Consider the following 23,746-nt stretch of genomic DNA (forward strand, 5'->3'; position numbering starts at 1 on the left):
GACAGTTGAATGGCTAGCCTGTGAACTGGAATAATAAAGTGAATGGTGTTAACATTCAGCATTTTGGATGAACGTTCATTACTGAAATGTTAGTCAAAATGTCCTTAAACATAAAGAGGGGCATTCTTAAAAACATTTATCTCTATCCTTGAAATTCTTAAACTGCTTAAATCAGAGGGGTCCTTGGTGCTCCTGAACTGTGATTTGGGGACCATGTGCATCAGAATCCTCTGAGGAGGCAATGAAAATTCAGATTTCCCAATTCCACTACAGAACAACTGAATCAATATTGCTATTTGTGGGACCCTGAAAATTTCCAAGAATGTCTGGTCATTCCTAGGCATATTAAAGTCTGAGACTCCTTCATATAATGCAACTTCTTCCTTTCTCAAAGATGTGAGATTTTGAGAATTCAATTCAAGCTACCCTGGTCCAGAGTTTTGTATCACTTTGATTTTTACCATCAGAATGGCCAGTTTGGGTGATTGGCCAGGGGGGGGCTCTTTCTTAAGGTGCAGATCATTGGGAATCAGGATCCCTGATGGGCAACTGGAAATTTCCCATTTGACAAGTGTAGGAAAGCATTTGTCAAGCTGTCCATAACTTACAGTGAACAGTGGCATGTATCAGGCTCTTCGCAAAGAGTCAGACACAACTGAGTGACTGAACAACCACAGGCTCTTCACTAGTAATAGTCATGCTCACTTGTCTTTGAGTGCTATGCTATTGACAAATTTTGAGCAATGTGCCCTGTCCCTTACCTGCATCACCTGCTGGACTCCTCAAGACAACACAGTGGGGACTCCCCTGTGGCGGTTCAGTGGGTAAGACTCCGCGCTTCCAGTGCAGGGGGAGCAGGTTCAATCCCTGGTCAGAAAGCTAAGATTTTTACCTGCCACGCAGTGTGGCCAAAAGCCAAAAAAAAAACCCACCAGAAAACAAACAATACAATGAAGTGGGAGCATCACTATGCCCATCACAAAGATGAGGAAACTGTGTCTTGTGAAGTTTAAGTAACTCACCGGCAGTTAGAACCAGGACTGTAATCCTGAAGTTTGATTCCAGAGTTATACTACAGAGTTTACATAGTGATGAAGTGACAGAATGTTCCAGACCTAATGCTAGTTCTACAAATTATCTAATTGTACAAATCTCTACCTGTGCCAGTAAGAAATGCCGAGGACTAAAGAGTTTACTAAATAAGAGTACAAGAGTCACCAGTAGATTACAGTCTGGAGTTGCAACTTCCTGATCTGAACTTGCTTCTCCCCACTGTCATTTGGCCTCATCCCTCATCTGACGAAAGCAGGCATATCACATCATATTTAAGGACCTCAATTTCCTCATAGAAAAATTGAAGGAATCCTATTGAAAGAGCCTTAGGTTTCCTTTCAGTTCTGACATCCCTGTTTTCTGAGAAAGATCTTTGATTTTGTCATCTATTGTTACTGTTTGTGACTTTAGCTGGGAGATGAGAAACTCATCATGGGGATGCATGTAATTCTTTCTCTGGAATTACCAAGGACTTTCATAAATGTGTTCCTGAATATGTGACACTGATGTTTTGCTTTAGCTCCTCAATAAACTGAAAAAATCAACTGAGAAGTTATCGAAAGAAGATGAAAATTACTACCAAAAAAACGTGGCAAGTTGTTCTACCAGACTGAAATGGGAGAACACACTGGAAAATTGCTTCCAGGTAAGTTATGCATTCATGGTTTTTTGTTTTTCTTTTTCCAAGGAGGCTTTGTGTGGGAGAGAAATCACCACTCCTAGGCCCCCTTCAAGGGCTGTGAGAAAAACAATTAACCTCTCTGTCTCCATCCATCTCACCGTCCTCTCTACCTCACAGCAATGGGGGATAATTGTGGTTCTTACTGTCTGGCTGCCAGTGTAGTGCACACATCCTGGTGTAGTACACACCTAGCTGGCCTTCAAGGTGTGTTAGATGTAGCTGTTACCAACTGCCCTTACCAGAGGCTCTTACTGAGTCTCTTCCTTTTTCTCAGTGTCTTTTTCTCCTTTTAGGGTCTTCCTCCACCCTCTCTTCCCACCACACCCCATTTTCAGCAGTCCCTACTTTTATGTTGAAACATCATGGACATTATCTTCTTCACTTACAAAGTCTTCCTGATGGTAATATGATGTACATTTACTTATATTTCAAAAAACCTCTGTTCAGCTCAGCTTTAAAAATATTTAAGACCCTAGGTTTTTTTGTTTTGTTTGTTTTTAAGAATCCAAATCACATGGAGAATCTACTAGAAGCCAGAATCTCCATAAAGAAAAGAAAGGTTTCCTTTCACCTTTTTTGTTTCCTGGTTTGTTGCTACCACCATGCTGGAGAACACTGGAATGTTACTCCCTCTTCCTTTGAGTTCACACAGTTCCTCTTATCCCACATGAGTTCTATTAGGTTCTAAACTTCTCCTCTGGCTTAGAGCTATCCTCTGCCCCTTGAATGCCAAACCAAGCCCCACTAGACCCATTTGAGATGTTCCTGTCGAGTCATCCTTGCCTCACCTTAACTAATAAGGATTCCTTTCCTTAGTATTTCCGTGGCTTGTACATACTGAGTCTATACCAACAAGTCATTGATTCACATATTACACTGTGTATTCTTATTCTCTGTTGTTTACAAATGACATGAGTAACATGTGATATTCATGAAGGCATATAACAAAAGCTGGCTGAACTCAATTAAAAGAGAATTTATTAGAAGTGTGGGAGATAGAAATGGGTCCACCAGGGTTGTTCCATTTCATTATTTTCCTCCATCCTCCAGCTGTTCTTCCTCTGTCCGGTCTGACTCTCCAGATTGGATTCACAAATTCTTTCAGAGGACATTCACTGAACCATGCTCAAGGCAGTTTACTAGATACTGTGAAAAATATAAAATTTCAAGTGCAAATATTAAGAAATGAAACCAGTTCCACAAATCGTATGTCAAAATGAGTCATCACTTCATAATTGTATGTTCAAGCCATACTTCCTACCTTCCAAGAAGAAACAATTCAGTTGACAGAAATAACCTATATTTTGAAAAATAATAGCCACTCAAGAATCTCATAGTGGTCCAGTGGTTAGGAATCTGTGTTCTCACTGACGTGGGCCTGGCTTCAGTCCCTGGTCAGGAACTAAAATCCTGCAAACTGTGCAAAATAAAATAATGTGTGAGGCCAAAATAAAACAGTAATAGCCACTCTATCAAAAATGACCACAAATCAAATGTTTGGTACTGGTAATATTTACTCAAGGAATTGTTTTAGAAAACCATTTGCAATAAGTGCAAAGAATCTTAAAAATGTTCACATTCTCAACCAGTGTTCCTCATGTGAGCCACAGAACACAGAAAATAATGTGAGTGGCTGTTTTCTCAGTTCCCCAAGGATGATGGTAACTAATGCCACTTTAGATGCAATGGAGAGATGGTAACTCAGTGCAGACAACAGATGCCTTAGGACATTAGGGCTTAATTCTCTCTTAGAACCTCAGTTGAAAAACCTAATTTCCTTTCCAGAAATCCATCTGAGGAAATAAATGAAAAACAAAGCACAGATTTCTGTTCAAATACATTAAAAGTAAAAGGGAAGAAACAATACAAGTGGCCAATGTTAAGAAGATAAGTCAATACACTCTATACAAGGGATTATTAATTAAAACAATGTTTTGGAAACTAATAGCATTGGAAACTGCTTATGTACAATGTTAAGTGAAAAAACAGTATACCAATTTGTATAATTTGGTTGATAACTAGAAATATAAAATCACACATACACATATACCTCAACAGACTAAAATACATCAAAATGTTAACAGGGGTCCTCTCTGGGTGGAAGAATTAGAAATGGTTTTAAAATGTATTTTCTTGTAGCCCTTTATGGACCCAGAACAAGGTATGGAGTCCTTGTTAAAATTCGGGTTCCTGGACTTCTCTGGTAGTCCAGTGGTTAAGATTCCACATTTCCATTGCAGGGGGCCTCAGGTTCGATCCCTGGTGGGGAAACTAAGATTCCACATGCTGTGCAGGGCAGTCAAAAATAAATAAATAAAATTGAGGATAAACTGACTCTTAAGCCCTGAGTGGAGAATGAAGAGTTTTAGGCTAAAAAAAAATTAAAATGCAGATTTCTGAGTGCCTGCTTATATAGGATGAGTCACAACTTCTGAATGATTTTAGAAAGGGATCTCGGTGATTGCTATGCCTAGTAAAGTTTAAGAGCTTCTGCTCAAGAAAAAGCAAGATATTTCTTTGATCAGTTTCATGAAAACAATTTAGATGAAAATGAAGTCCCTCCAAGCTCCCTGGGTAGTACTAACCGGAAGGCCAGAACAGCAGGAAATGAAAAGAATGAATGAAGAGTGTGAATTATCATGAAGCCTGGGCCCAGACAACCTCTCCATCTGCTTTTCCTTGATAACTTCTTGATCGCACTTTCCTTTCACATGCTGTTGTGAAAACGCATGAGGAAAATTTGAGGTCCTCCAGAGTCTCTTGCTTCTCTGTGCCCTATTTTATACAAAAAGAACAAGATAATAGAAAGCAATAATTCATTAAATGAGATATGGATTTCCCCTTTGCACAGTGGAATTTATCTCAGCCTCTTTTCATGAGCAAACATAGATCATCTTAACGATTTCCCTGAAATGTAATTAAAATCTGTTAAATATTACCATTGCCAGCAAGGGACAGGATTATTTTAGTCTCAGATTGATGCTAGTGGCTTAGCACTTGTCACAGTAAAGAAACAGCTGGCCAGCAGGGATCCAGTGTGTTTCCCAAACCTGGCTTTTGTTTCCCATCCTGTCCTTTGCTGCTTTCCAGATCTTTTTCTATAATGTAAAGACTCTTTCTGAAGACGGTTCAACTTGCGGTCCAGGACATTGAGCAGAGTTTATTTTACATATTTGTTAGAGGAGGCATATGGTTTTTGCCCTGTGAAGAAGCATTTACATTTACAAGGCTACTCTTCTGGGTCTTTAATCCTGTATCTGGGAGACAGAGGGCACGTTCAAATGGCTGGTACTTGAGATTTTGGAGAAAGATTCAGGAGACCAACAGCAGAAACAAAAGGTACTTCATTCCCATTGACTTACAAAAACTGTGCAGATCCTGACTAGACAAGGAAGATGGCCTTGGGGAGCAGAGCTCCAGGCTTCCCAATTCAAAAGCCAAGACCCTTGGCACAGGATCAAAGTTTGCATGTGGTTGACATAGATGTTCACAGTTACTGCAGCCTTTTAGCACTTGCATTTAATAGTAGCATTAAAATAACTGTATACTAGTAAAGTGGGGTGTGTCCAGACAGCAGAACATTATTCATCCTTAAAAGGAAGGAAATTCTGACCCAGGCTACAAGGATGAATCTTGAAGATTTTATACTAAGTGAAATAAGCCAGACACAAAAGGACAAATATTGTATGATTCCTCTTAGATGAGACGCTTAGGATAGTTTCAGATTCATGGAAGACAGCAAGTAGAATTGTGGCTGCTGGGATGATGAGGGGAGGGAGAATGGGGAGTCATTGTTTAATGGGCACAGAGTTTCAGCTTTGCAAGATGAAAAATATTCTGGATATGGATAGTGGTAGTGATTGCACAGTGATTTCAATGGACTTAATGACACTGAACTGCACACTTGAAAGTGGTGAAAATGGTAAGCTTTACGCAACAATTACACAAATTTTTAAAAAAATTTAATGACTATATACCATAGGTGAAATAACAACAGGATATGAATTCAGTCTACATACAGGGATATAAAGGAACACTGTACTGGACAGGCCAGTGGCTCCTGCAAGTGTGCTGAGAAGCAGGATGAGAGAAGCCAGTGGCCTTTGTGATGTCCCCACACCCCCACACTACCTAAGGCCTTGAATACAGTCCACCCTTCTTACTTCTTTGGTAATGCTACCCACTGGTTTGCCCACAACAGCGTTCTTCCTCATGAAGGACTCTTGCTGAGTGCTCTTTACTGTGGGAAGGGGTGAGGTAGAATGGCAGGTATGAGAGGAACCAGCCCAGCCTCTGGATAAAAGGGGAAAGCCCAGGCCTTGCCCTTACAGAAACAGAATGAGGCATTATGTCTTGGACACCTGCCACCTCTGTCAAACCCACAGGTATCTGGGCACATACCCAGCAGCCTCCTGCAGTCCCCAACATAGCCTAGGAATCCCCAGTGTGTATTCCAGTTGACCCAGCCTTCTCTGAACTTTTCTATTTCCTCAAATAAGCAGTCCTCAGCTTGGCTCCCAGTGAGTGGCAAGAGCCTGATAACTAATTTTTTCTAAAATGTTAATGGCTGACAAGCCAAATGTGACCTCCCTATTTTCATTTATTCTTCCCAGTTAAAAAAACAAACCAATTAAAACTCCAAGAGTGGAATTTTTGTCATCCCACACAAAATGAGAAGGCTGTATTCCCACCTTCAAAGAGTGGTCTCTGAACCCCCAGCCCAGGAAAATGACTTGGTCAGGCTTTAAGGTTCTGCTCTTGTCACATAAGCTTCCTTAAGAAGAGAATTTGCATCTCATCATCGCTGTCCCTGCAAAGACTAACAGAAAGCCTTGTATGCGCTGCAAACAATTCTAGAAATATTTAGTGTCTGACTACATTTCCTAAATACAGAAGGGCTTTTACTGGGTTTCATTCTTTTTCTGGATGGCACAAATGATTTCAAATGATTCCTTTCTCCCCCTTCTTTGTGAACATCAAGTAACCTATGGCATCCACCTATGTGCCTTTTGGCCTAGAATAGACAGTGAAAGTATGAGAGTGAAATCAATCCTGCATGCGTGCATGCTCAGTCATGTCCAACTCTTTGCAACCCTGTGGACTATAGCCCACCAGGCTCCTCTGTCTATGGGATTCTCCAGGCAAGAATACTGGAGTGGGTTGCCATGCCCTTCTCCAGGGGATCTTCCTGACCCAGGAATCAAACCCACATCTCCTGTATCTCCTGCATTGCCGTGGATTCTTTACCCCTGAGCCAGCAGGGAAGCCAAAATTAATCCTAATGGAGGATAAATAGACAGACACCAAATCCATTCCTGTCCTGAGAACCTGCCCCCTCTGCAGTTTGGATCAAGAGGCACAAACAGGACGGCTCACTCAGACTTTCTTCAGTGTGTTAGTGCTTGGTGGGAGCCTTTAGTTTTGTAAATATAACAGTTCAGTTCACTTCAGTCGCTCAGTCGTGTCTGACTCTTTGCGACCCCATGAATCGCAGCACGCCAGGCCTCCCTGTCCATCACCAACTCCCAGAGTTTACTCAAACTCATGTCCATCGAGTCAGTGATGCCATCCAGCCATCTCATCCTCTGTCATCCCCTTCTCCTCCTGCCCCCAATCTCTCCCAGCATCAGGGTCTTTTCCAATGAGTCAACTCTTCACAGGAGGTGGCCAAAGTACTGGAGTTTCAGCTTCAGCATCAGTCCTTCCAATGAACACCCAGGACTGATCTCCTTTAGGATGGACAGGTTGGATCTCCTTGCAGTCCAAGGGACTCTCAAGCGTCTTCTCCAACACCACAGTTCAAAAGCATCAGTTCTTCTGCGCTCAGCTTTCTTCACAGTCCAACTCTCACATCCATACATGACCACTGGAAAAACCGTAGCCTTGACTAGACGGACCTTTGTTGGCAAATATAGCAGTGGGCTGATGTAATACCATTTTTTATCCTTTTCAGAGCATCCTTGAGCTGGAGAAAGAAAGAATTCAACTCTTATGCAATAACTTAAACCAGTACTCCCAACATATTTCTGTTTTTGGCCAGACCTTGACCACAGTGAGTAGTAGAGGATCTGCCGTCTCTGGTGTGCATGGTAAGCACTGGCAGGAAACGTGTCTCTGCGACCTTGTTCTGCTTTTCTTGGCCTTGCAGTGCCACACGCAGATTCACTGTGCCATCAGCCAAATCGACATCGAAAAAGACATCCAGGCTCTCATGGAAGAAACCGCAGTTTCATCTACAGAAAATAAATCTGAGTTCCTATTAACCGACTACTTTGTAAGTATGGATGGAAGGAGGTTTCATTAGTGGGGAACCTTAGTCATACACTGAGGGATTCATTTCTTTAAAAATTGAGAGCAATTGTAAAGGAAACATTGTTTTTTAAATTAAAATATTGACTTTTTATAGTCTGCATAAGTTTAAAAACTGTGGTTTACAGATGGGGTGATGAAAATACGTCTTCAGTATTCTCTGCAAGGGAAGAAAGTCAAAGAGGATCTTAGACTGAATCTTTTTATTTTTGAAGCAAATATTTCATTTTTTTAATTAAAAAAATTAATTTTCATTGGAGCATAATCGATTAACAATGTTGTGTTGGTTTCAGATGTACAACAAAGTGACTTGGTCCTACAAATACATGTATCTATTCTTTTTCAAATTCTTTTCCCATTTAGGTTATTACATGGTATTGATCAGAGCTCCCTGTGAAAGACAAAGTAAATTAGCAATTGCAATGTCTGTTCAAAGCAGAAACAAAGATAGAGATGAAAGTGGGAAGGAAGATTTGATTACATGGAGAAAGTACCTTTTTTTCTTCCAAATAGTGTAGGTGATCCCTGAGATGAGACAATGTACAATAAAATATATAGATTACTTTCTTGTGAAAATACCTCTATAAGCTAACCTGTCAATAAACTAAGGGTCATTCTCCTTGAAAATTTGACTAAGGTCCTATTGAAACATAAAGAAGCAGCCACAATGGTTTATCTTTAATTGACATGCCCATGGGAAATTTTGATTTCTATGTCATTTCAGTGCACCAGAACTAATGACTATGTATGTTGTCTTAGAGAATGGACTGATTCTCCAACTGGGAGAATAAGATTTTCTTAATATCCTTAATATTCTTGATGCTTTTCAATTGTGCTAGAGAAGACTCTTGAGTCCCTTGGACTACAAAGAGATCAAACCAGTCAATCCTGAAGGAAATCAACCCCGAATATTCATTGGAAAGACTGATGCTGAAGCTGAAGCTCCAATACTTTGGCCATCTGATGCGAAGAGCCAACTCATTGGAAAAGACCCTGAATCTGGGAAAGATTGAGGGCAGGAGGAGAGGAGGGGGAGAATGAGATGGTTGGATTGTATCACCAATTCAATAGACATGAACTTGGGCAAACTCCGGTAGATAATGAGGGATATGGAGGCCTGGTGTCCTGCAGTCCGTGAGACAGAAAAAAGTCAGACACGACTTAGTGACTGAACAACAGCGACAATATTCTTAAAGCAAAACACCTCCAAAATCTAACTTTATAGTCATTAACAGTAAGTGTGGACTGGGTTTTATCGAGTGCTACAAAATTCACACGGACTAGGGTAAGACAGGAAAACAATCTGAATGTAAATATTGAAGGGCTGGTGATTACTGTGAAAAATATTTGTAAGTTTACTGTAAAGGCTATGTTCAAAAGACTGTATCTGTGGTTTAAATGCCACCTCTGGTATTGATCTTCTTTCTGACAAATTTTTGGAAGAGAAGAACAAATTTAAGAAAGTTAATGATGGCAGTCTACTCTATCTCAAGTTGATCCAGTAGTAATCTATTCCTGGAAATACATTTGCAAACAATAGACATCCCCAAAGAAACCAAATTAAGTCTTGGACTGACATGGAATTCAGATTATAATGTGCATTCCTCCAGCAAGAAAGGGTTGATGGTTAGACAGAGGCATCCTTGCAGTTGGTAAACTAAGAGCCCACCTGCGGGAGTAATGTCAGCTTGGGCTTTCAGCCTCGGGCAGATGTGTGACGGAGTGGACTAGTGGAGACTTGAGAGTCACAGAAGTTGACTTTCAGGAGTAATTACTTACCAACTGTTTAGTCTTGGGCCTTCATTTATTTCTGAGTATCACAGGTAAAATGGGGAAAATAAAACCAATTTCATAGAATTGTTATAAGAATCACATGAATGAAAGGTACAGAAAAAAAATTATATAGTACACAGCATGTTGATATTTCTCCCGGCAATCTTGATTCCAGCTTGTGCTTCCTCGAGCCCAGCGTTTCTCATGATGTACTCTGCATGTAAGTTAAATAAGCAGGGTGACAATATACAGCGTTGACTTACTCCTTTTCCTATTTGGAACCAGCCTGTTGTTCCATGTCCAGTTCTAACTTGCTTCCTGACCTGCATACAGGTTTCTCAAGAGGCAGGTCAGATGGTCTGGTATTCCCATCTCTTTCAGAATTTTCCACAGTTTATTGTGATCCACACAGTCAAAGGCTTTGGCATAGTCAATAAATCAGAAATAGATGTTTTTCTGGAACGCTCTTGCTTTTTCGATGATCCAGCGGATGTTGGCAATTTGATCTCTGGTTCCTCTGCCTTTTCTAAAACCAGCTTGAACATCTGGAAGTTCACAGTTCATGTATTGTTGAAGCCTGGCTTGGAGAATTTTGAGCATTACTTTACTAGTGTGTGAGATGAGTGCAATGTGCGGTAGTTTGAACATTCTTTGGCATTGCCTTTCTTTGGGGTTGGAATGAAAACTGACCTATTCCAGTCCCGTGGCCACTGCTGTTTTCCAAATTTGCTGACATATTGAGTGCAGCACTTTCACAGCATCATCTTTTAGGATTTTAAATAGCTCAACTGGAATTCCATCACCTCCACTAGCTTTGTTCATAGTGAAGCTTCCTAAGGCCCACCTGACTTCATATCCCAGGATGTCCAGGATAATCAATAACCTCAGATATGCAGATGACACCACCCTTATGGCAGAAAGTGAAGAAGAACTAAAGAGCCTCTTGATGAAAGTGAAAGAGGAGAGTGAAAAAGTTGGCTTAAAGCTCAACATTCAGAAAACTAAGATCATGGCATCTGGTCCCATCACTTCATGGCATATAGATAGGGTAACAGTGGAAACAGTGGCTGACTTTATTTTTCTGGGCTCCAAAATCACTGCAGATGGTGATTGCAGCCATGAAATTAAAAGACGTTTACTCCTTGGAAGGAAAGTTATGACCAACTTAGATAGCATATTAAAAAGCTGAGATGTTACTTTGTCAAGAAAGGTCTGTCTAGTCAAGGCTATGGTTTTTCCTGTGGTCATGTATGGATGTGAGAATTGGACTATAAAGAAAGCTGAGTGCCAAAGAATTGATGCTTTTGAACTGTGGTGTTGGAGAAGACACTTGAGAGTCTCTTGGACTGCAAGGAGATCCAATCAGTCCATCCTAAAGGAGATCAGTCCTGATTGTTCATTGGAAGGACTGATGTTGAAGCTGAAACTCCAATACTTTGGCCACCTGATGCAAAAAGCTGACTCATTTGAAAAGACCCTGATGTTGGGAAAGACGGAGGGCAGGAGGAGAAGGGGACGACAGAGGATGAGATGGTTGGATGGCATCACCGACACAACGGACATGGGCTTGGGTGGACTCCGGGAGTTGGTGATGAACAGGGAGGCCTGGTGTGCTGCGGTTCATGGGGTCACAAAGAGTCGGACACAACTGAGCAACTGAACTGAACTGAACACAGCATATAGTTAAATATTTTAATCTCATTATATTTTTATAAAGGCTATTACAGTATTCTCTTTGCTCTAAATCATCATGCTTCCCTTTCTTCAGGACAATCTTTCTAAAGCTAATCTCTCCACCAATATTTAGGGTCCCAGTCTTTCTCCTTCCTTTTCAGATAAGTCCTGACTCCTCCACTTCCATCTTCAGTCATCAGTTTTCCCTCTTTCTCCAAGACTTCAGTCTCTACTGCATTCATGATCACCCACCACCCCACCAGACCCAACACCTTTTTGTTTTTGCGCACAAAGGTTTTAATCATTTTAAGTTGCATATCATTGAAGGACATTTGCTCTTTGACTTGTTACTAGGCGTTTACACTGTGTCCTAACATCTTTATTCTTTCAATTCTGGAAACAATGCTTATGAAAGCTCTTACATAGTTAATAGTTCTCAATCTACATGGTAAAATTTCTACTTCAGCCATCAAATCTGACCTAAACTACTTAGATAATTTTTTTCTTCCACTATATTTGCTCAAGCAACTGGTATGTTTATTTTTTATTTCACAAAAATCCTCCCTCTATCCTTTGCTTGGGCCGTTTCTCCTGCAAGGAGTGACCTTTGCCCTGCTTCCCCTCAACTGAAAGGTCCTGATTAGGTCAGCTAGTCTCCTTACAGTTCTCACGCCCCTGACCTTGGTGAGCCACTTACTCCTATGAAATAGCTATAGTAACATTCACGTTCCAAGGGTAATTTTTCCTGTTAAAGTAAGTTCTTGGCTATATACTTACCAGTTGTGAGCAAGATGTCTTCTTATTAAGCAGCTCTAGAAAAGGTAAACCTATCTGTGGAAAATCAAAGGTTATCGTGGTTTTATTATTTTTTTTTTTTACCTTCCATTAAGTTAAATTTGAATGTAGCAGTGAAAGTCTCAGTGAAACTAGTAGTAACAACTCTTCCTTTTTTCCACTTAAATTGCTAAACTTCCTTCTTTTTTCCTAAAGGAAGAAGATCCTAAAAATGCAATGAGTAAAGAGCGACAGACATCTTCAATAAAATCAAAACTGTTGAGACTGCAAAAAGATATTGAAAAAGCCTCGCGAGACCAAGAAGGTATGTAGCTATCTCTTTGATTGGCCTAATGAGAGAAAGTATTCTATCCTGAGGTTTCATTCAGAGTTGGGGTGCTTCTGCTTTTGCTGACTGGTGCAGGAATCATCTCATTCAACGGACCAAATGTCAGACATAATTTGTGTGACTAAAGAAAAATTTTCTCTCAAAGGAGGGAGCAAAAAAATTAAACATGACATTTTGGTCCATCTGTGAGATTTTTACAAGTACTATACCACCGTTTCTAGAATTGTAACATTTTACTCTGTTCCTGAAATTGGCTGATACAAAGGACAATTAGTTTGGATTAAAACATAGTAAACCTACTAGGTGGTTTACTTCCCAGGTGGCGCTAGTTGTAAAGAACCTGCCTGCCAGTGTAGGAGACCCAGGTTCAATCCCAGGGTTGGGAAGATCTCCTGGAGAAGGAAATGACAACCCAGGCCAGTATTCTTGCCTGGGAAAGCCCAAGGACAGAGGAGCCTAGTGGGCTATAGTCCATGGGGTCACAAAGAGTCAGACAGGACTTAGCAACTAAACAACAAAAACCTCCTAAGTAAAAGGCTTCTATTTATTTATTTTCCCCATATTAGTTTATATTATTCCATTGGAGGGGTGTTAATAGGTGATTTAAGATTTTTTTAATTAATTTACTTTGTACTGAAGTATTATTGATATAAAACACTACATTAGTTATAGGTGCACAACTTAATGATTCAACACTTCTATACTTTACAGAATGATCACCACTTGTTTGTTTTTTTTTTAAACCAACTTCCTGAGCGATGTGAAAATCATTCAAATTAAATCCTGTGCTTAGAGGTTAGGTATGTTAGAACATGAAGAAGCTCTAAAGTGCTACAGATAATGAAAACAATTCCATACTTGGGATTCTGATATGTGGAGCTTGTTTTTTGTGGACCAGAGAACACTATTGCAATATAATACTTGATAGGAAATCCAAGAGAGCAAAATGTTTAGAAAGGTAAATACCAGCAGAGGAGAGCTTAAGATCATGGTAAATGTTAGGGAACTGCCACTGAATGGATCTACAGGAAGGACTCAAAAGCTCATCTTGAGTTTTTCATCTTGAACAGCAATCAAAACTCCTTAAGCAGCAGCATTTCTCTAATCTCATTAAATGAAGGTACAGGTCACCCATTCAGTAAAATTTAGCAACAACTACATACACAAAGGGCTCCAGCCATTTGGGAAATGCTCCAGGAATCAGTTCTGGGCTCTGGCTCCCTTTGAGCATAACCGCCTTTAACCCCTGTCCCTCCAGGACTCAGCAATGGTGACTGGCAGTATGATTTCACTTGCAGGCTTGGAACGAATGCTGAGAGCCTATTCCAGCCACTCTTCCTTCTCAGACTCAGAGAGCGAAAAAAGCACAGCAGCCTTAATGGACGAGGTAAATATTTGTGGAGCACAGTTTCTTAGATTTAATGATGAAGGAGCTATGTGGGGGACGCCTGTGTTCTGGCCCGTTTGACCGCTGTTTGCCTTCCCTTTCTCATGACACAGAACAGTCTAGTCAGACAGCTTGTAGGTCAGCTCCTTGACAAGTGGTTTGAGGAATCTGGAAAAACCCAGCTACTTAGAGTTGTTTGCTTTAGTGTCCTCCCAAGGCAAAAAAAAAAAAAAAAAAAGCCCAAAATAAAATCCCTCCCCCGCCCCCACCATAGAATCACTCAGTCAAGGTCTGAAAATCATGTGTACTCTACCTCAGTTAACAGATGTGACTGAAAAACAAATGCAGGGTCTGCTTTCAGAGAGGCCTGCATCCGGATCTAGCTCGGCCGGTTACAGGGACCTGGGACAGGTTTAGTTTTCTCATCTTGGAAGTGGGGATGTCGGTACTTACCTCAAAGGGGTTTTGTGAGGTTGAAACAGTATTTAGAAAATGCTAGCATAGTGCACAGAGGAGAGCTGAAATCCTGGCAATTATTATAGAGATGCAGTTTCCCATTTATCCCCGAGCCAATATCAGGGTCCTCTGAGAGCAATGGGGGAAAGGAGAGATGATGTACAGAGGGAAGATGGCTGTTTAGGGTGTGAGAGCTGCCAGGGAAACAAGAGAAAAAACTTCCGAGGCCAAGGTCATTTTGAGGGGAGGGGAGGTACGGTCAGTGGAGGTAGGGCACTTCCGGGCCATTTTGCCGAAAGGCTGGACTGCAGCAGCACCCAGACATTTGTTGCGATTGATGGGCGGTGCGACCTCTTCAAAGGAACCCACATTATAAGGAAGTTAGCAAAGGCCTATGAATCTTATACAGGAATAAAAACAAACAAATACTGTGACCTATGTGTGGCAAGGTACACAATTTCTGTTATGATTGGAGAGAAAGCTGATTGGGGTTAATTTGAGAAGAATTCAGGAAGAGATTAAATCTTTAGCAATGTTTTGAAGGGTCCAGGAAGCTGGGCCAGTTTTCCTTTCCTTGCATGTAGCCTAACTCTCTTGTAAAAAGTACGTACCTAATAAATTATGTCTGAAGATCAATTTCAATAGTCCTTTGGTAAAAATAGACAGATGCAGCCAGGTACTGTTTATCTGTTTTTTAACAGCAGCTTCCTTTAGTGGAGGTGCTGTTTCAGAAATAGACCTGACACTTTTTGTGAAAAGACAGGCCTGAATTCTGTTCACTTGGGAACAGAGGTCTAATATCCTTGCAGTGACATATGGCTACAATTTTTATAAAATTATAAAACAGACTGAAAGACATTTTCTGTGACAACATAAAATGTTTGGTTAACTAATTCAGTGTAAATGATATTTACCAAAAGGAAATCATATGAAGCATTTTATGATGGCATTAATTTATAAGTTTATTTCTTTGGATTCTTGCATAGCATTTTGTTATTGATACAGAATTTGTATTAGGATCTTCCAGGTACACAACTGGCCTGATTCACACAGTGGAAGATGCAAGATGGGAGATGATCTAACCCCTGAATTTATGGTGTTTAGGATCTAGCGATGAAGCAAAAAGGGTCTTCAAATAGTGGATGCCAAATATCTGTGTCAGAGATTACACATCCCCACAACTGGTGGAGGGAAACTATAAACAGTAATGGTGGTAGATTGATTTTGTCTTAGGCAGGGAAGGTTTCTTGCAGGGGAATCTCTATTTCCTATTTCATTGGCTCTTGGTCCAGTGCCGTGTTTGGGACAAGAATATTGGCAATCTATATTCTCTGAGAAATTGTTGCAGAAACTGGAAGTGTTTGGGGGCAGATATTATCTTTGGATACCAGAAGGAACACCACAGAACAGAGAGACTTGCTCTTGATGTTCTCAAGTGCAGACTGGATCTAAGGCTAGAAGCTATGGAGGAGCTTTTGATTGCATCTTAGGTGAGCCTGCCCACTGTGCAGTGAATTGTTCCAAGGAATAGAGCCCTTCCCCATTGATTGGAGGTGTTTGGTCCATGGCTATGATTCCCTGAGAGGGATGTTAGGATTATGAATCCCAGGCTGCAGACTTCCCTGGCAGTCCAGTGGTTAAGACACCTTGGTTCCACTGCAGCTGGCACGGGTTTGATCCCTGGTCAGGGAATCAAGATCTGCATTCCGAGTGGCACAGCCAAAAAGTAGGGGAAAAAAAAAAAAAAAAAAGGAATCCCCAGGCTGGAGATGTGGAGAAGTGAGAGGCAATGGTAAGGAGAATGTTGGATAAGCAGACTCTTTCCAGTATTTAGATTCTGTGATTTGATTTACCTTGGCTGAACACAATTTGACAGAGAAGTCAATATAAATTTCTAGTTCAAGGTCAAATTGAAAACAGGAGAGACTAAGAGAATAGCTTTAGTTTCACTCTTTATTTTTATATTCAAAGAGCCCAGAATATTGTTTCTAGTTTTCAGAAGTGTTACTGCAAACTTTCCAGGTAATATAAGACCTCACCTCTTCAATAAATAATACCACCACCAACAAAAACCCTGCCACACATCATTTTAGTTTGATTCTGTTGACAGGAGTCAATTCTGTTCTTTAAGTGCCCATGGCTCCTTTGCCTTTCTTCAAAGCCCCCTGAAAGCCTGCCTTCTGCAATCAGTACTTACTATTCTCTTTTCCCCATTCCTCAGCAGAAAGTCAAGTAAAGCTCTTCTTTGTCACGAAATGCTGAGTAATATATCTATCAAGCTTTCTGGTTTACCTTATTTACAAGGGTCCTGAATAAGATGAACTCAACAACTAAGGCTTTCTTAGACTTCTTAAAGGGTCCATTGTTTTTCCCTCTTCAGCATTTTCTGCAAATGAATTGCACATGAGTTGAATGTGTACTTTTCTGAACCTCTTTGTCATTTTGGAAGTTATCCTGACATCCCTTTATCCACCCACAATGAGTTGTGCCTCCTTCTCTAGAAATTTACTCTGATGGTCAAATGCTGTTTCCACAGAATAGCTTGAAACTAGACCTTCTGCAAGCAAACTGCTATAAACTGTCATCTGTGTTAGCAGAACTTGAGCAAAGACCTCAACCCAGCCATCCCTGTAGTAACTCGATCTTCAAGTGGAAAGAAAAGGTAAACATTTAAGAGGCTGGTTATAATTTCTTGACTGGCCTTGTTGGGTAGAATGACTCAAAGCAGCATCAGTGCAAAAAAGCTGTTAGGAATTCTATATGCCATATGCTCAAATCTCCAATTGCACAATTTTAAGATAAACTTATTTAATTATGTTTTGAGCACAGTAACAAGAGCTAAACACAAATGAAGACATTCTTTGTATTCATATGTAAATTAATGAGTTAAAAATACTTTGGGTTCCTTCTTCCTTCTCATTTTCTAACTTTATCCTTTGAACATGCTCTTATAGTAAAATTTCTATTACAGACCTAAATTGTAAGATTTTGTGATAAGCAGTAGTCTCATCCATTTAACATAGTACATGATGTTGATAATGTGTGAGCACAATTAAAAGGTTCACACACATGTACTAATGCTTTCCCAGTGTTTCACTCTAGGAATTGATGAGCATGTGAGTATACACAGTTATACTCATTTCCATTTGCTACCAGAAGAGGGCGCTGTAACTACCTTGCCATGAAGGGACAGCTTTCTGAGACTTGAGCTCTAAAAGGGTCTCAGTTATTTACACAGAGTCATGATTATTTCACTTGCATCAAAACCAATTAAAGTTGAATTTATAGAAGGAATGCTGTAAATATTATTTGGCTTAAGGCTACAGGTCAGAATTGCAAACACAGGCTATAAGATAGAGTAATGTCTAATTCTGAAAATATTAAGGTTTCAGTAACAAAACCTCACTATAGTAGATTTAGAAATGTATTGAATAATTTCTTTACATCCTTCTCCCAATAATTAAAAAACAAATTCCTGAGGAAAACAGTTGCAGAAGAGTTACTTTTCTCAAATACTTTTGTTGATAGCGTTGTTAAAAATATCTTTTCTCCCCTATTCAAACAGCAGCAGACACATAGTTCTGTAAAAATATCTCGGCCTGTTCTGATGAAGAGACTAGAGAATGTTGTGAACAGAGCATCTTCTGATGGGCAGAGAATTCCAAGTCCTTCGTCTACAGGTAATCTCATGCCCAGAATAATTCGAGGCTGGGTTCTATCTGTAAAGCACATTGCCAAAATTATATTTTCTTTTCAGAACCACATTGATATAAATTGGCTCAAGGAAATTAACATTTCAATCAGGACTGATTAATTTATTAGAATGTGTAGCTTTCTGTGCAAATGTCATCCAAAAGGTGGGAAGGCTTCAAGAAGAATGCAGGTGGGGGGGGGGGTAGAACTCTCTAATGTTTTAGGGAAGGTACCCCTAGTCCCCAGCATCCACGTTATTCAGACAGCCTGCAATTTGTTGTCCACATACTTACCCTGGAAACACTGTGAGGAGCTCTGAAGCCCTGTCTCCACAGCCTCCTCCAAACTGCCATGGAAACCCCGTCCTCTGTGTGAGAAACATCGTGATCCCAAAGCCTACCAGCTTTATTCAGTCACTTGACTTTGGTCATCTGTCCATCTACCCCCACTGCCTTTTACCTTTCAAATGCACCCCCCCCCAACACACATCCATACAAGTACATTTCATTATCCTTTATTTTTCAACTATAGTATTACCATAACCTTGACTCTCTAGATTCTTGACTAGAACTTGGCAAAAAAAGAGTTTCAGTCAAACCCAGGCCATTGTAGTCCACCTGTACATTAAAGACCCACAGTTGCACAGTTTGAGAAACAGTTCCCTAAGTACCTGGGGATAATGGTAGGAAGCTCCTGCTCCAATATATTCCTGATGGGAAAAACAGGTGTGGGTTTTCCAAGACACAAATACAACATCAGTCAACACAGATTGACCTATGTGAAATTCACATGGAAAACAATTTAAAGTGGTCATCATTATTATTACTACTACAATAACTTTTTGTCTCGACTTATTTTCTATATTATAGCTTTTGAGTATATAATATACACAGTTCATTCACATAATACCTACATCAGAAATGGTTACTGAATCAAAGAATGAGTGTTATGTACAATGATAAACTTTCCTTCGGGGAAGATTTCAATATATTCAAGCTCTGCACTATGTGGTGAAAACTAGACCACTTCCCCACTGTGTTCATCTTGCCTACTGACCCAGCATTAGTCACTATAACTTGATCTAACTTTCAGCCTCCGGTGTGACCCAGCTCGGCAATGGTCTTTGCAAGGCCTTATATTCTTTTCAAGCCAGGCAAGATGATGAATTGGACTTGGAAAAAGGTAAGAATCATTCTCAAATAGTTGACTTGCCTTCTCGTGTGAAATCTTTAACTTGACTATAACCTTTGTCCTAGCTTTTAAAGTTAGTATCATGTTAAATCAGTTTAGGTTTATAATCACCCTTCTTAGAAGATAGAAAGATAAGCATACCAGAAAGAAAGCTCACATAATAAAAACAGCTGACGTCTATGCGGTATTTACCAGGTGCCAGACCTTGCTGCAAACACATTGTCCAACTTAATATTCATAAAAACCTTTTGAGGTGGGTATTATTTTTTATGCCTGTTTTATGACTGGAGACTGAGACATAGAAATGTGAAGGACTTCGGGTAAAGTCACTAGCAGTTGAGGCTCAGGATTTGAACTTGGAAACCCAGTCATGTTGTTAATCACAGGGCTCAGTTGGGGTAGAATACCAGTAATGGACAGTTATCAGAGAGGCAGCCCCACCTTTTTCCTTTTTAGAAGCTATACATACTGGAGTGTGATGTCACTTCCTCTCATGGCTTAAGCTAAATGCCAGTTCTAGAACCTGGGTCAGAGGACTCCCAGCTTAGTACTTCTCCTACTTCTCTCTCAAAAAGGGGTTTTACGACTAATCAAAGGAATCAGATCCCCTTCTCCATGTCACAGATTTTTGTTTAACATCGGAAGGTATTATGTAAGGACAACCTCAGATATGCAGATGATAACACTCTAATGGCAGAAATCAAAGAGGAACTAAAGAGCCTCTTGATGAGGGTGAAGGAAGAGAGTGAAAAAGCCAGCTTAAAACTCAGTATTAAAAAAACTAAGATCATGGCATTCAGTCCCATCACTTTATGGCAAATAGAAGGGGGAAATGTAGAAGCAGTGACAGATTTTCTCTTCTTGAACTCTAAAATCACTGCGAATGGTGACTGCAGCCATGAAATTAGAAGACAATTGCTTCTTGACAGGAAAGCTAGACAGTGTGTTAAAAAGCAAAGACATCACTTTTCCGACAGTGTTCCATATAGTCAAGGCTATGGTCTTCCCAGTAATCATGTATGGATATGAGAGCTGGACAATAAAGAAGGCAGAGCACCAAAGAATTGATGCTTTCAAATTGTGGTGCTGGAGAAGACTCCTGAGAGTCGCTTGGAGAGCAAGGAGATCAAACCAGTCAATCTTAAAGGAAATCTACCCTGAATACTCTTTGGAAGGACTGATGCTAAAGCTGAAGCTTCAACACTTTGACCACCTGATGTGAACAGCTGACTCTTTGGAAAAGACCCTGATGCTGGGAAAGATTGAAGGCAGAAAGATAAGAGGGCGACAGAGGATGAGATGGTTGGATGGCATCACTGATTCATTGGACATGAACTTGGGCAAACTCCGGGAGATAGTGTGGGTCAGAGAAGCCTGGCACGCTGCAGTCCATGGGGTCACGAAGAGTCAGACACAACTTGGTGACTGAACAGCAACAACAAGGGGTTGTGAAAACCTCGAGATTATTAAATGAGAAAAGGTTACCACCTCAACTTTCTTTGTACGTCCAGTTAGCAACCACATTCGAATGTTAAGCTAAGGCAGAGATCTGGAGATGAAAATGTTAGTGAGAAAGAATTGTGTCATAGGAGAAAACTTATATTCCATGACCAGGACACAGCACCTAGAATCAACAGAAAGTCAAAATGGATTTAACAGTTAAACAACAGGGACACCACCACATATTTGCTATTGGTTCATGGGTGCTTCCTTTGCAGTTTGCCAGTCAGACTTCACACAGTTACTTTTCCTTGTAGCTCAGAAATAAATAAAGACAAGGAAAAAGGAAATAGAAAGTAGACCCCACTCCTGCTTTCATCTGAAATCAATGTTGTCTTTAATTTAAAGTTTTAAGTGTTATAGAAGTCACTTTGTTATTCATCACGCCATCCAAAGACTACTTATGTCAGTAAGTGAGTAAATGAAATGCAGTATTCCCACTTTCCATATGAGTTAAAACACATATCCCAGATACCACCTAGAGCCCAGGGTTCTGAGTTTGAGTTACATAGTTAACACATTAAATTGATCATCTTGTTTATCTTCAGTTCTCTGTTGGTTGCAAAGCCTACTTATACATTATATCCCAAGTGGGTTCTTTAAATGGAATGACACATTGGAGTCTTAGGAAAGCTGAAGATAAAATTTTAAATTATTTATTTGTTTTGTTTTGTTTTTACATTTTTACTTTGTGACCATACCTTGAGGCACGTAGGATCTTAGATCCCCAACAAGAGATCAAACCCGCGCCTCTTATATTGGAACCGTGGAGTCGTAAATACTGGATGGCCAGGGTAGTCCATAAATCATGTGTTTGAATTCCAGTAGTGGATTGTGTCAATCTATTGACCTGAGAGAACACATTAAATGGAGTTTCTAGACTGAGAATGATCTCTTGCAAGAAAAAATAGTGATGTGACTAAGGAAAGATAGAAGGGAGGTTGACAGTCTCCTTTGCCTTGGAAAGAAAATTACTGGGGAGAAAAGTGAAAGAAAAAAGACTGAAAATGACTTTATGATGATGCTAAAGATCAAGTAGCTAGCTCTTGGATCCTGAAGGAAGGGGATGTTTCCACTTTGACGTACAGGAAGCAGCCAGAGAGAAAGGACTCTCTCACAAGACGGGGACTAGTGTTTTTATCTTGTTTTTAAATAGAGAATTAGAGAAGAGCCGTGTGTTTACTAGGAATTCTATTTACTTCAATCATTGCTTTAAAGGAGTATTGTTTTCAAATTGATACTTTATTCAAATTATCTAAATTGTTGAACAATGAGTTATATTATTGTGCAAAGCTGTAGGTTGGAACTTCGGACTATGCAGCTGGCACATACAGTGGAGAGAAGCTGCTTTGATCTAAAGAAAATTCTAGTAGCCAAGACATACTCTTAATAGTCAGCATACCAAACTATTGTGCCCACCAACATGAGGAACCCTTAAAGCACAAACAGTAAGGAAGAGTTTGGTGACAACCCATCAGTTCTATCCAAAGTAAACCAGGCAGCACAAGGACATAGGATCCAAAGTGATTTTGTTTCTAATTAAACTACTTTAGGGCACAACTCAGTTGTCCATTGCCTAACTCTTTTTAATATTCTCTGCATTCTGCCTGCTTCGTGCAGAAACCGTCAATAAGTTTTGCTTTGTCTGAATCACCTGCAGGAAAGTGATGCTACCAATTAACTCCTTGAAAGCAGAATCTCCTTAAAAACTATCTTAACTGATCAAACTCGGGAAGGCATTAATCGCAGGAACTCACTTGTCTAACTAAATGTATGTGTGTTTTCACAGGTGACATCGTGACGATACACAAGAAAAAAGATGAAGGATGGTGGTTTGGCTCTTTAAAGGGAAAAAAAGGTCATTTTCCTGCCGCTTATGTGGAGGAGCTTCCTTCAAATGCCGCGGACACAGTTTCACAAGCATGAGCGAAATTCTGAAGGCATCATCTTACACATCGTTAATTATACAATGTGATGAAAATAAAGGGAAATGCTGTTGTCTTCACAAGTTTATCTTCCTAACTGGGTTCCATGATGCAGGCATGACGCAGATGTGCCCAAGATGCAGGTACGTCATGGCATTTTGCACTCTTAGTTCTTTGAAACAGTGAGAAGATGGAGGGTAAATAGGAGGTGAAAAAGATGTACCATGGTTCCTAGAGTTTTCTAAAAGACTCTAGAAATAATCCAAAACAGCCCCTCTCACAGGGAGAAAAGTGCAGAGCAGTTTAACCTGAAGTCAGATAGGTTTCGGTGGCACAACAGAGATTAGGACGCAGATGTCCTTTCCCTCAAGTCTTGGGTGGCAATAGCCACAGTAGGCCCACAAGGGGTCAAGCAGGGCCATGGAGATGGGCAAGAATACATATGAAGTCCAAGAAGACCTCAGCAGAGACAGGCAGGTAAAGCACCAGTGAGACAGACCCAAGTTAAGGACAGCAGAATAAAGGCTCATGAGCCAAGGTGGATAGTCAGCGTGGTTGGAAGAGAGGCTGGTAGACAAGAGGGCTCTATGCCAGGCAGAGGACCTCAGGGTAGAAAAGGGTTCCATCCTGAGCCAGTGACCTTCTGAGTTAGTGGCTTCTTACATATCCCTGCCCACAATCAGAATTACTCTTTGCATGAGGTCAAGTGTGAGTCAGAGATGGCTGAAGATCTGAGAATAAGAGCAAGGCTGATAGAAAAGGGTTAGGAAGGAGGCAGTGTCTGAAATTTCATGCCTCCCTGCCCAGTTGGAAACTTCATACACCAATTCAGAAACTAGGAATTGGATACTTTCCTTCCAGGTTGTGATGCAAGGGATATCCTAAGCAACTTCTTAGTGACAGACACTTAAATGCTAATGAGTCTCTAGTTTGGATGATAAGTTCTAAAAACCAGAATTTACTGTCAAAATGGAAAATTT

General features: G+C 40.4%; 1 protein-coding gene across 4 annotated transcripts in view; it reads left to right on the forward strand.

Annotated features, from left to right (window-relative positions):
* NOSTRIN (nitric oxide synthase trafficking) overlaps window positions 1–22,849 on the forward strand; it is a 62,618-nt gene extending 39,769 nt beyond the window's left edge. The window contains exons 8-16 of one of the 4 annotated variants that reach the window (XM_043487834.1): window positions 1,574–1,699; window positions 7,689–7,787; window positions 7,875–8,009; window positions 12,482–12,590; window positions 13,913–14,001; window positions 16,994–17,119; window positions 18,026–18,137; window positions 19,243–19,332; window positions 22,631–22,849. In XM_043487834.1, the coding sequence (XP_043343769.1) occupies window positions 1,574–1,699; window positions 7,689–7,787; window positions 7,875–8,009; window positions 12,482–12,590; window positions 13,913–14,001; window positions 16,994–17,119; window positions 18,026–18,137; window positions 19,243–19,332; window positions 22,631–22,767 (1,023 nt within the window). In that variant the 3' untranslated portion in view covers window positions 22,768–22,849. Of the gene's footprint in view, window positions 1–1,573; window positions 1,700–7,688; window positions 7,788–7,874; window positions 8,010–12,481; window positions 12,591–13,912; window positions 14,002–16,993; window positions 17,120–18,022; window positions 18,138–19,242; window positions 19,333–22,630 lie in introns of all 4 variants that reach the window. The other 3 variants (XM_043487837.1, XM_043487833.1, XM_043487835.1) reach the window with 3 other exon arrangements.
* Window positions 22,850–23,746: the final 897 nt, after the last annotated feature.

The sequence above is a fragment of the Cervus canadensis genome, chromosome 15 (genome assembly GCF_019320065.1).
Source record: "Cervus canadensis isolate Bull #8, Minnesota chromosome 15, ASM1932006v1, whole genome shotgun sequence".
In the NCBI taxonomy this organism is placed as follows: domain Eukaryota; kingdom Metazoa; phylum Chordata; class Mammalia; order Artiodactyla; family Cervidae; genus Cervus; species Cervus canadensis.